This window comes from Vidua chalybeata, chromosome 1 (assembly GCF_026979565.1).
Source record: "Vidua chalybeata isolate OUT-0048 chromosome 1, bVidCha1 merged haplotype, whole genome shotgun sequence".
Classification (NCBI taxonomy): Eukaryota; Metazoa; Chordata; class Aves; order Passeriformes; family Viduidae; genus Vidua; species Vidua chalybeata.
This window is the reverse complement of record NC_071530.1, coordinates 152,800,594-152,813,342: the sequence shown is the minus strand read 5'-3', so window position 1 is coordinate 152,813,342 and position 12,749 is coordinate 152,800,594. Positions and strand designations below refer to the sequence as shown.

At 64.4% G+C, this 12,749-nt stretch overlaps 2 protein-coding genes across 2 annotated transcripts; one reads left to right on the top strand and one right to left on the bottom strand.

Moving 5' to 3' along the window:
* Positions 1-1,861: 1,861 nt before the first annotated feature.
* On the top strand, positions 1,862-5,605 carry SCRT1 (scratch family transcriptional repressor 1). Its single transcript, XM_053946758.1, has 2 exons — positions 1,862-2,099; positions 4,878-5,605. The coding sequence occupies exons 1-2, from the start codon at positions 1,988-1,990 to the stop codon at positions 5,603-5,605; spliced, it is 840 nt and encodes a 279-aa protein (XP_053802733.1). The 5' UTR covers positions 1,862-1,987.
* Positions 5,606-9,246: 3,641 nt separating this feature from the next.
* Positions 9,247-11,821, bottom strand: LOC128790119 (NFX1-type zinc finger-containing protein 1 homolog). The gene is made up of 5 exons (XM_053946641.1): positions 11,798-11,821; positions 10,701-10,742; positions 10,617-10,670; positions 10,509-10,542; positions 9,247-10,478 (listed from the first exon to the last, which is right to left on the bottom strand). The coding sequence occupies exons 1-5, from the start codon at positions 11,819-11,821 to the stop codon at positions 9,385-9,387; spliced, it is 1,248 nt and encodes a 415-aa protein (XP_053802616.1). The 3' UTR covers positions 9,247-9,384.
* Positions 11,822-12,749: the final 928 nt, after the last annotated feature.

The following is a 12,749-nucleotide window of genomic DNA, read 5'->3' as shown; positions in this document are numbered from 1 at the left end:
TCCGGGATTCTCCCGGCTCCAATTCCCCCCAAATCCCGGGATTCTCCCGGCTCCTATCGCTCCCCATTTCCTCCCAAAAATCCCGGGATTCTCCCGGCTCCAATTCCCCACCCCCAAATTCTGGGATTCTCCCAGGTCCTAAAGCTCCCCATCCCGCACAAATCCCGGGATTCTCAAGTTCCAACCCTTCCGCATTCCCCCCAAAATCCCGGGATTCTCCCGGCTCCTGTCGCTGCTCCCCATTTCCTTGCAAAAATCCCGGAATTCTCCCGGGTCCTAAAGCTCTCCATCCCCCAAAATCCCGGGATTCTCCCGGTTCCTATCGCTCCCTATTTCCTCCCAAAAATCCCGGGATTCCCCCGGCTCCAATTCCCCACAAAATCCCGGGATTCTCCCGGCTCCAATCGCTCCCCATCCCCCCCAAATCCCGGGATTCTCGCGGTTCCAATTCCCCCCAAAATCCCGGGATTCTCCCAGGTCCTATCGCTCCCCATCCCCCACAAATTTTGGGATTCTCGCGGCTCCAATTCCCCGCCAAATCCCGGGATTCTCCCGGCTCCAATTCCCCTCCCCCCAAACACCGGGATTCTCCCGGCTCCAATCGCTCCCCATCCCCCCCAAATCCCGGGATTCTCGCGGTTCCAATCCCCCCCCCCCAAATCCCGGGATTCTCCTGGTTCCAATTCCCCCCCAAATCCCGGGATTCTCCCGGCTCCAATTCCCCCCCCCCAAATCCCGGGATTCTCCCGGCTCCCGTCGCTCCAATTCCCCCCCAAATCCCGGGATTCTCCCGGCTCCAATTCCCCCCCAAATCCCGGGATTCTCCCGGCTCCCGTCGCTCCAATTCCCCCCAAAATCCCGGGATTCTCCTGGTTCCAATCCCTCCCAGGTCCCCCCCAAAATCCCGGGATTCTCCCGGCTCCAATTCCCCCCAAATCCCGGGATTCTCCCAGGTCCTATCGCTCCTCATCCCCCCAAATTCCGGGATTCTCCCGGCTCCAACTCCCCCCCAAAATCCCGGGATTCTCCCGGCTCCAACTCCCCCCCAAATCCCGGGATTCTCCCGGTTCCAATCCCCCCCCCAAAATTCCGGGATTCTCCCGGCTCCAATCCCTCCCCATTCCCCCCAAAATCCCGGGATTCTCCCGGCTCCAATCCCCCCCCAAAATCCCGGGATTCTCCCGGCTCCAATCCCTCCCCATTCCCCCCAAAATCCCGGGATTCTCCCGGCTCCAATCCCCCCCCAAATCCCGGGATTCTCCCGGCTCCTACCGCCCTCCCTCCCCGCCGCCGCTGCCCCCTCCCCCCGGTGGGCGGGGGTCTCTCTTCCCCCTCCCCCTCCCCGCCCCCGGGGGCGTTCCCCTCCCGCCCCCTCCCCCCCCCCCCCCCCCCGCCGTTCCCCGCGGCCGCTGCCCCCCCCGCCGTTCCCCGTTATAAGCGCGGGGCCGGTGCTGAGCGCTCACACGCTCCGGGCCCCGCGCCCCCTCCCGCACCCCCATCCCGCAGCCCCCCACCCATCCATCCCCCCCCCCCCCACCACCACCACGGTCCCGCCCCCCCCCCCCCCTCCGCCGCCGCCGCCGCCGCCGCCGCCGCTGTCCGCGGTGCTGAACGGGCGCTGCCCGCGGTGCTGACCCGGCCGCCGCCGCCGCTCCGGGACCCCCGCCGCACCGGGACCACCCCCCCCCTCAACTCCGGAGGGGTTCGGCCGCCCCCCCGCGCCGGTGCCGACCCCCGCCGGTCCATGCCCGATCGCGGGGGGGGTCCGGGAGCCGCCGGGCGCGGCCTCACCGACACCGACACGGCGGCGGCGGCGGCGGCGGCGGCGGCTGCGGCGGCTGCGGGCGGCCCCGGCCCGGAGCTGGGCGGCCGCGCCCGCCGCACAAAGCCGTAGCTCGGTTCAGCAAACCCCCCCCGCCCGTCCCCCCCCAGCGCCCGGGGGGGGCCCTTTGTGGCGGCGGGGCCGGGCCCGGTCCCCGGAGGAACCATGCCCAGGTCGTTCCTGGTGAAGAAGGTGAAGCTCGATGACTTCCCCGCCGGCCTCGACGCCCCGTACGGCCGCGCCCGGGCGGATTTCGGCTCCCGCTTGCACGAGAAGGGTAAATACCGAGCGCCGGGCCCCGCCGGGCCCCGCGGAACCCCCCCCTCCCTCCCCCCCCCCCCCCCAACCCCGGCCGGGAACCGCCGCATTCCGCCGCGCTGCCGCCGCCGGGCACGGGGGAACGGCGCCCAACGGCGGCGGGACCGGGCCGGAACCGCGGCGGAACCGGGGCAGAACCGGGGCGCCGAGCGGGCGGCCGGTCCCCGGCGCTGCCCTTTGTCTGCGGGAGCCAAGTTCAAGGGCAGCGGCGGCGGCGGCGCGGAGCCCCCCGCCGTTGTCCCCGTTGTCCCCGTTGTCCCCGTCCTCCTCATGCCGGCCTTTGTGCGGAGCGCGGCCCCGGCCGGGCCCGGTGCGGCGGCGGCGGCGGCGGCTGCGGCGCGTTGCGTAACCGGGACCGGCGGAACCGCCGCAGCCGCACCGGGCCCGGCCCGGCCCCGCCGTGACCTTGAGCGGGGCCGGGGCAGCGGCGGCGGCGGCGGGCGGGGAATGCGGGAATGCGGGAGCGGGGATGGCGGCGGCCCCGGGAATGCGGGCAGGGACCGGGACGGCGACAAGGGAAGGGACAGCGGGGACGAGGGAAGGGACAGCGGGGACGAGGGAAGGGACAGCGGGAGAAGGGAAGGGACGGGATGCGGGAGGCAGGGACCGGGGCTGCGGGCACGGACGGGGACAGCGACAAGGGAAGGGACAGCGGGGTGAGGGCAGGGACGGGGACAGCGGCTGCTGGCGCAGGCACGGGGACAGCGACAAGGGAAGGGACAGCGACAAGGGAAGGGACAGCGACAAGGGAAGGGACAGCGGGAGAACGGCAGCGATGCGGGGATGGGGATGGAGGAAGGAGGGACGGGGACAGGGGACACGGACTGCGGGGACACGGACTGCGGGGACAGGGACAGGGACGGGGACAGGGGTGAGGGACAAGGACAAGAGGGGGAAGAGATGCGGGGGTTGAGAGCAGGGATGGGGACAGGGACAAGGGAAAGGACAGGGGACAGGGGACAAGGAGCAGAGCAGAGATGCGGGCAGCGATGGGGACAGGGGACAGGGGACAGGGACAGGGACAGGGACAGGGGACAGGGACAGGGGACAAGGAGCAGAGCAGAGATGCGGGCAGCGATGGGGACAGGGACAGGGGACAGGGGACAGGGACAGGGACAGGGACAAGGAGCAGAGATGCATGCAGCGATGGGGACAGGGACTGCGGGGACAGGGACAGGGACAGGGACAGGGACAGGGACAGGGACAGGGACAGTGGCCGTGACCGCGGGGACAGGGACTGCAGAGATGGGGACGGGGACAGGGACAGGGACAGAGCCTGGGGTCGGGACTGCGGGGACAGCGTCAGGAGAAGGGGACAGCGACAAGGGAAGGGACAGGAGCCAATGGCAGCAACGGGGACACGGCCAGGGATGGGGACAGGGGGCTGCGGGAAGGGACGGGGCGGGGACAGGGACAGGGACAGGGACAGGGACAGGGGACAGAGGACAGGGACAGGGACAGAGGACAGAGGACACGGACAGGGGACAGAGGACACGGACAAGGAGCTGCGGGCAGGAAAAGGGGCGGGACAGGGACAGAGGCTGCGGGAAGGGACAGGGTTGGGGACTGGGGGACAGGGACAGCGACAGCGACAGCGACAGCGACAGCGACAGGCAGAGCTGGGGTGGCAGGGCAGTGCGTGTGGGGGTGTGCGGGCTTTTTGGGGGCTGGGAGGGGTTGGGGGGACGGAGAGGGAGGGGACAGGAGAGGGACAGGCAGGGCCGGGATGGGCACGGGGAGAGGGGACAAGGGACAAGGGACAAGGGACAAGGGCAGGGCAGGAGTTGAGTCGGGCACAGTCTGGCAGGGGGATGGGCCGGGGCTGGGGAAGGGGGACAGACAGGTGGACAGAAGGGGGACAGGCAGGGTGCAGAGGGGTGACAGACAGGACAGGCAAAGGGACAAGCAGGGCGCAGGCAGGGGGGACGGGCAGGGGGGAAAAGGGGTGTCACAGTGTGACAGACAAGGGGACAGACAGGGGGACAGAAGGGGGACAGGCAGGGGGGACGGGCAGGGGGACAGGCAGGGGAGGTGCAGGGGACGAACAGGGGACACGGGACAGCCAGGGGGACACAGAAGGGACACAAGAGGGGCAGTCAGGGGGACACAGGAGGGACACACACGGGACAGCCAGGGTGGCACAGGAGGGACAGCCAGGGTGGCACAGGAGGGACAGCCAGGGTGACACAGGAGGGACAGCCAGGGTGACACAGGAGTAACACACACGGGACAGCCAGGGGGACACAGGAGTAACACACACGGGACAGCCAGGGGGACACAGGAGGGACAGCCAGGGGGACACACATGGGACACAAGAGGGACAGCCAGGGGGACACAGGACCGACACACACGGGACAGGCAGGGTGACACAAGAGGGACAGCCAGGGTGACACGGGACAGCCAGGGGGGCACAGGAGGGACAAACACGGGACAGCCAGGGGACACAGGAGGGACACACAAGGGACACCCAGGGTGACACAGGAGGGACAGCCAGGGGGCCACAGAAGGGACACAGGAGGGACAGCCAGGGTGACACAGGAGGGACAGCCAGGGTGACACAGGAGGGACAGCCAGGGTGACACACACGGGACAGGCAGGGGGACACGCAGCGACACACAAGGGACACCCAGGGTGACACGCAGCGACACCGGCGGGTCCTCCCCGCTCCCCCGCCAGCCCCGCGCGCGTCCCCAGCCCCGGCAGCCGCTCTGACCGCTGTCCCCTGCGCTGTCCCCAGGGTACATCAGCGAGTACATGGCGCCCTCGGCCTTCGAGGGGGACCCCGAGGCCGCGCTCAAGGTGCCGTCCCCCGACTCGCTGTACCCCGGCGGGCGCGGCGACTTCGGCGCGGGCGACTCGGAGCCCCCCGACAGCCCCCACTCGGGGATGGCCGGCGGCTACATCAACGGCGACGCGGCCGTGAGCGAGGGCTACGCCGTGGACGCCTTCTTCATCACGGACGGCCGCTCGCGGCGCAAGGTGAGCGGCGGAGCGGCGCGCAACCTGCCCCGCCACACCTGCGGCGAGTGCGGCAAGAGCTACGCCACCTCCTCCAACCTGAGCCGCCACAAGCAGACCCACCGCAGCCTGGACAGCAAGATGGCCAAGAAGTGTCCCACCTGCGGCAAGGTGTACGTCTCCATGCCGGCCATGGCCATGCACCTGCTGACCCACGACCTGAAGCACAAGTGCCAGGTGTGCGGCAAGGCGTTCAGCCGGCCCTGGCTGCTGCAGGGCCACATGCGCTCGCACACCGGGGAGAAGCCGTTCGGCTGCGCCCACTGCGGCAAAGCCTTCGCCGACCGCTCCAACCTGCGCGCCCACATGCAGACCCACTCGGCCTTCAAGCACTTCAAGTGCAAGCGCTGCAGCAAAACCTTCGCCCTCAAATCCTATCTCAACAAGCACTACGAGTCCGCCTGCTTCAAGGGGGCCGCGGCGCCCCTCAGCCCCCTGCACCCCTGAGGGGGCGCCGGGTGGGCTCCGCGCCCCCCGCCCGGGGTGGGGTTGGGGGGGGGGGGGGAGGCAGCCCCGAGTCGCCCCGTCCCGGCTCCTCCGCCCGAAATTCGCCCCTCCGGGATCCAGAGGGGGAGGTCAGCCCTCGAGTTCAGCCCCTCCGAGCGCGGCCGTGAGGGGTGAGCCGGCGGGGTTGGACCTTCCGTCGGGATTCGCGCCTCGAATTGCGGCCGGCAGGATTCACCCCTCAGGATTCACCTCACAAATTTCACCCTTCGGGATTCACCCTTCAAATTTCACCCTTCAGGATTCACCCTTCAGGATTCACCTTTCAAATTTCACCCTTCAGGATTCACCCTTCGGGATTCACCCTTCAGGATTCACCTCACAAATTTCACCCTTCAGGATTCACCCTTCAAATTTCACCCTTCAGGATTCACCCTTCAGGATTCACCCTTCAGGATTCACCCTTCGGGATTCACCCTTCAGGATTCACCTCACAAATTTCACCCTTCAGGATTCACCTCTCGAAATTCAACCTTCAGGATTCACCCTTCAGGATTCACCCTTCAGGATTCACCCTTCGGGATTCACCCTTCAGGATTCACCTCTCGAAATTCAACCTTCAGGATTCACCCTTCAAATTTCATCCTTCGGGATTCACCCGTCAGATTTCACCCTTCAAATTTCACCCTTCAGGATTCACCCTTCGGGATTCACCCTTCAAAATTCACCCTTCAGGATTCAACCTTCGGGATTCACCTCTCAAATTTCACCCTTCAGGATTCACCCTTCAAATTTCACCCTTCAGGATTCACCCTTCGGGATTCACCTCGCAAAATTCGCCTTTCAAAATTGACCCTTCGAATTTCACCCGTCGGGATTCGCCTCTCCAAATTCACCTTTCAAATTCCGCCCGTCAGGACTGACCCGTCGGGATTCACCCTTCGAAGTTCAGCCCGAGGAATTTCACCCCAAAAAATTCCGGCCACGAGATTCACCCCAAAAAAATTCACCCTTAAATGTCGAGCCCCCCAAATTTGAGTCCCGAAATTCAGCCCCAAAATCCACCCCACAAAATTCGCCCTTCAAAACTGAGCCCCAAAATTCAGCCCTAGGAAATGTCACCCCCCCCCCCCCCCAAAAAAAAAAAAAATTCCGGCCACGAAATTCACCCCACAAAATTCACCTTGAAAAGCTCAACCCAAGGAATTTCAGCCCTGGAAATTCAGCTCCAAAATCCACCCTTCAAAAATCACCCCAAAAAGTCGAGCCCCCCCAAAATTCAGCCCCGAAATTCACCCCAAAAAGTCGAGTCCCCCAAAATTCAGGCCTCGAAATTCAGACCCCAAAATTCAGGCCCCAAAATTCCCCCCCCCAAAAAAAAAAAAAAAATCTGGCGACCACCCCCAAAATTGACCCTTTCAAAGTTCACCCCTCGAAATTGGACACCCCAAAATTCCGTCCTTGGAATTCACCCGCAGCTGCACCCCCCAAAAAAATTCAGAACCCCCCCAAAAAAACGGGCACAAAATCGACCCCAAAATTTCACCTTGCCGAAGTTCAGCCCTCAAAATTCACCCCAAAATTCACCCCCCAAAATCCAACCCTCCCCCCCCGAAATGCACCCCCAAATCCACGTCCCCAAAATCCAGCCCCCCCAAAAATCCGGGAGCCAAATCCATCCCCCCCCAAAATTCACCGCCAAAATCCATCACCCCCAAAATCCATCACCCCCAAAATCCATCCCCCCAAAACCCGGCCCCCCCAAAAATCCCCCCTGGGATCCCCCAAATTCACTTGCATGACCCCCCCTCCCCCATCCATCCACCTCGCGCCCCCCCCCCGCTGCCTTGAAGGGGTCCTGGGCACCCCAAAATTGGGGGGACCCCCCCCCCAATTCTTGCAGGGATGTTCCCCCCCCCCCTCCGCTGTTGTCCCCCAAAACTGGGGTCACCCCCGCTCTTCCATGGGCGCTGCGCCCCCACATCGGGGCGCACCCCAAAATTGGGGTGACCCCCCCCTTTCCCCGCCACCCTCAATGGGTGCCCTGACCCCGCGGCGCACCCCAAAATTGGGGTGACCCCCCCCCCCCCCGCGCCCCCCCCTTTTTTGCATGGGTGCCTCAGCCTTGTGCCATAGCCCAGCCCTGGGGTCACCCCCCACCCTCCGCACCCCCAAATTCGGGGTGACCCCCCCCCCCCAAACTTTGCATGGGCCCCCCCCGGTCCTGCTGGGGAGCACCCCCAAAATCGGGGGGACCCCCCTCCCCCCGCGCGCCCCCCCCCCTTTTTGCATGGGCGCCGCCCCCCCCCCCCCCCGTGCCATAGCCCAGCCCGGGGGTCACCCCCGTTCTGCGCACCCCAAAATTTGGGGGTGAGCCCCCCCAAACTCCCCCCCGTTCTGCGCACCCCAAATCTGGGGGTGACCCCCCCCCAAACCCCCCTCCTCCCGCCTTGCGAGGGGCGCCCCGACCTCGGGGAGCCCCCCAAATCGGGGTGCGCCCCCCCCCCCCACCGCCATTCAGGGGCGCCCCTCCCCCCCCCCCCCGCCGCACCCCAAAACCGGGGTGTCCCCCCCTCCCCCCCCCCCCTTTTGCATGGGTACCCCGGCCTCGCGCCGTACCCCAAATCAGGTGAGCCCCACCCCCCCCCCCCACGCCCCCAGACCCCCAAATTGGGGTCCGCCCCTCCCCCCACGCTGCATGGGTGCCCCTCCCCCCCTGTGCCGTACCCCAAAACAGGGTGCCCCTCCCCCCACACTTTAGGGGTGCCCCCCCCCCCGCAATAAGCCCCTCCCCCCCCCCCCCGCACGGCACAGCTCCTGGGGGTACCCCAAAACCGCCCCTCCCCCCCCTCCCCCCTGCATGGCCCCCCCCCCCGGGGCACCCCAACATGGCAGGGTCCCCCTCCCCCACCCTGGGGACCCACCCCCCACAAATTTTGGGGGAGGGGGAGGGGGTTTCCCCCCCCCCACATCCGTGCATGGCCCCTCCCCCCGGGTACCCCTCCCCCACCTCGGGTACCCCAATAATTTCAGGGTGCCCCCCACCCCCACCCCCACCCCCACCTCGGGGTGCCCCTCCCCCAATGGGGGGTGGGGAATGGAGACCCCCTCCTCCCCCCCCCCCAATCCCGGGGGGGTGTTTTTTTTTTTTGGGGGGGGGGGAGACCCCCCCCCCCCCAAATTTCCTCCCCCACGAGGGGCTCCCCCCCCCCCCCCCCCCCCCCCCGTTTTGGGGGCGCCCTTGCCGAGAGCACAAACCCCGCCCCTCCCCCTCCCCAATAAACCCCTCCCCCACCCCCCCCGGGATTTCGCGCCCCTCCCCCCCCCTCCCCCCCCCCCCGCGATGCCAAAGCCTGAAGGGAGGGGGGGGGGAGGGGGGGAAAGGGCCCCTCCCCCCGCCGCCCCTCCCCCCCCCCCCAATTCCGGGCGGGAGGGGGGCGTGGTCTCTGCATGCAAGCCCCGCCCCCCGCCCCTCCCCCAGCCCCGATCTCCATCTATGCCAATTTTTGATGCTTTTTTTGGGGTTGTTTTTTTTTTTTTTTTTTGGATTTTTTTTTTTGAGGGATTTTTTTTCCCTTTTTTTTTGTGTTTTTGTTTTGTTTTGTTTTTGGTGTTTTTTTTTTTTTTTTTGGTTTTTGCGTTGCCAAACTGTAGAAACGCGGGCCCCGCCCGCCCTAGAGCAATAATTACCGACCGTTAATTAATTACCGATTAATTACCGACCGCATGGGCTCGAGCAATCAGGGACCCCCGAGCCAGCCCCGCCCCCCGCCCCGCCCCCCTCACCTTAGAGCGACCGAAATCAGGGATGACGTCAGAGTAGCGCTAGGAAACCCCGCCCCCCGCACCTGCCCCCCGCACCTGCCGGGCTCGGACACGCCCAGGACACGCCCAGGACACGCCCAGGACACCTGGACACGCCCAGGACACGTCCAGGACTCGCCCAGGATACCTGGACACGCCCAGGACACGCCCAGGACACGCCCAGGATACCTGGACACGCCCAGGACACGCCCCGGACACGCCCCGGACACGCCCCGGACACGCGAGGGGCCGCGGGAGGCGCGGGGAGGGCGTGGGGAGGGGGCGTGGGAGGGGCGGGGGGAGTGTGAGCACACCTGTGCGCACCTGTGCACACACCTGTACTGACCTGTACACACACCTGTGCACACCTGTGAGCACCTGTGAGCACCTGTGCGCACCTGTGCACACACCTGTACTGACCTGTACACACACCTGTGCACACCTGTGAGCACCTGTGCGCACCTGTGCACACACCTGTACTGACCTGTACACACACCTGTGCACACCTGTGAGCACTTGTGAGCACCTGTGCACACACCTGTACTGACCTGTACACACACCTGTGAGCACCTGTGAGCACCTGTGCACACACCTGTACTGACCTGTACACACACCTGTGCACACCTGTGAGCACCTGTGAGCACCTGTGCGCACCTGTGCACACACCTGTACTGACCTGTACACACACCTGTGCACACCTGTGAGCACTTGTGAGCACCTGTGCACACACCTGTACTGACCTGTACACACACCTGTGCACACCTGTGAGCACCTGTGAGCACCTGTGCGCACCTGTGCACACACCTGTACTGACCTGTACACACACCTGTGCACACCTGTGAGCACCTGTGCACACACCTGTACTGACCTGTACACACACCTGTGCACACCTGTGAGCACTTGTGAGCACCTGTGCACACACCTGTACTGACCTGTACACACACCTGTGCACACCTGTGAGCACTTGTGAGCACCTGTGCACACACCTGTACTGACCTGTACACACACCTGTGCACACCTGTGAGCACCTGTGAGCACCTGTGAGCACACCTGTACTGACCTGTACACACACCTGTGAGCACCTGTGAGCACCTGTGCGCACCTGTGCACACACCTGTACTGACCTGTACACACACCTGTGCACACCTGTGAGCACCTGTGCGCACCTGTGCACACACCTGTACTGACCTGTACACACACCTGTGCACACCTGTGAGCACCTGTGCGCACCTGTACACACACCTGTACTGACCTGTACACACACCTGTGAGCACCTGTGCGCACCTGTGCACACCTGTGCACACCTGTGCACACACGTGCACACACCTATGCACACCTACATGCACCTGTACACACCTGTACACCCCAATACACTCACCTGTACTCACCTGTGCACACCTTTGAGCGCCTGTGAGCACCTGCACACACACCTGGGCACACCTGTGCGCACTTGTACGCACAAATGTGCACAGCTGTGAGCACCCGGATGCACCTGTGCGCACCTGTGAGCACCCGTATGCACCTGAACTCATCCGTGCACACCTGTGCACACCTCTACACACCGATACACCTGTACACACCTGTGAGCACCTGCGCGCACCTGCACACACAGGTGCGCAGCTGCACAGACATGTACACACCTGCACACACCTGCACACACCTGTGCACAGCTGCACAGACATTTACACACCTGTGCACACCTGTACATACCTGCACACACCTGTGCACATTTATAGGTACATGTACACACCTGTGCATACCTGCACACACCTGTGCACAGCTGCACAGACATTTACACACCTGTGCACACCTGTACATACCTGCACACACCTGTGCACATTTATAGGTACATGTACACACCTGTGCATACCTGCACACACCTGTGCACAGCTGCACAGACATTTACACACCTGTGCACACCTGTATGGACCTGAGCGTACCTGCACACACCTGCGCACACCTGTGCACATTTATAGATACATGTACACACCTGCACACACCTGTGCACATTTATACATACATGTACACACCTGCACACACCTGCACACACCTGTGCACATTTATAGGTACATGTACACACCTGCACACACCTGCGCACACCTGTGCACATTTATAGGTACATGTACACACCTGCACACACCTGCGCACACCTGTGCACATTTATAGGTACATGTACACAGCTGCACACACCTGCGCACACCTGTCCGCACCTGTCCACGCTGCACACACCTGCACACACAGGTGCACAGCTGCACAGGCATTTACACACCTGCACACACCTGTATGCACCTGAGCGTACCTGCACACACCTGCACACACCTGCACACACCTGCACACACCTGTACTCGCTGCACACACCTGCACAAAGCACGTACTGTAGGCTCGGCTCACCTGCACCTGTGCACACCTGTACATGCTGCACACACCTGCACACACCTGCACACACCACGAACATTTCACATGCAGTGCACACCTGTACGCACCTGTGCACACCTGAACTCGCTGCACGCACCTGCACGCACCTGCACACACCTGCACACACCTGTGCACACCTGCACACACCTTTACACACCTGCACACACCTGTATGCACGTTTACACACCTGCACACACCTGTGCACACCTGCACACACCTTTACACACCTTTACACACCTGCACGCACCTGCACACACCTGTACGCGCCTTTACACACCTGCACGCACCTGTGCACACCTTTACACACCTGCACGCACCTGCACAGCGCACGTACTGCAAGCTCAGCTCACCTGTGCACACCTGAACTCGCCCACGCCGTGGGTGCTGCGCGCTCACCTGTGACACACACACACACACACACACCTGTCCTCAGGTGTGCCACGCCCCGCCCCGCCCTGCCCGCGGCACGGGGACACAGCCAGGGCTGCGCACCTGGGCAGGGCACACCTGTGCACCTGGGCAGTGCACACCTGGGCAGGGCACACCTGTGCACCTGGGCATCGACACGCGTGTTACCTGTACTGCACACCTGGGCAGGGCACACCTGTGCACCTGGGCATGGACACGCGTGTTACCTGTACTGCACACCTGTGCAGTGCACACCTGTGCAGGGCACACCTGTGCACCTGGGCAGTGCACACCTGTGCAGGGCACACCTGCGCACCTGTGCAGGGCACACCTGTGCACCTGGGCATGGACACGCGTGTTACCTGTACTGCACACCTGCGCACCTGTGCAGTGCACACCTGCACACCTGTGCATGGCCCACGTTACACCTGTACTGCACACCTGCACACACCTGCACACACCTGAACACACCTGACACACCTGAGAAACACACCTGGACACACATGAAAGACACACCTGC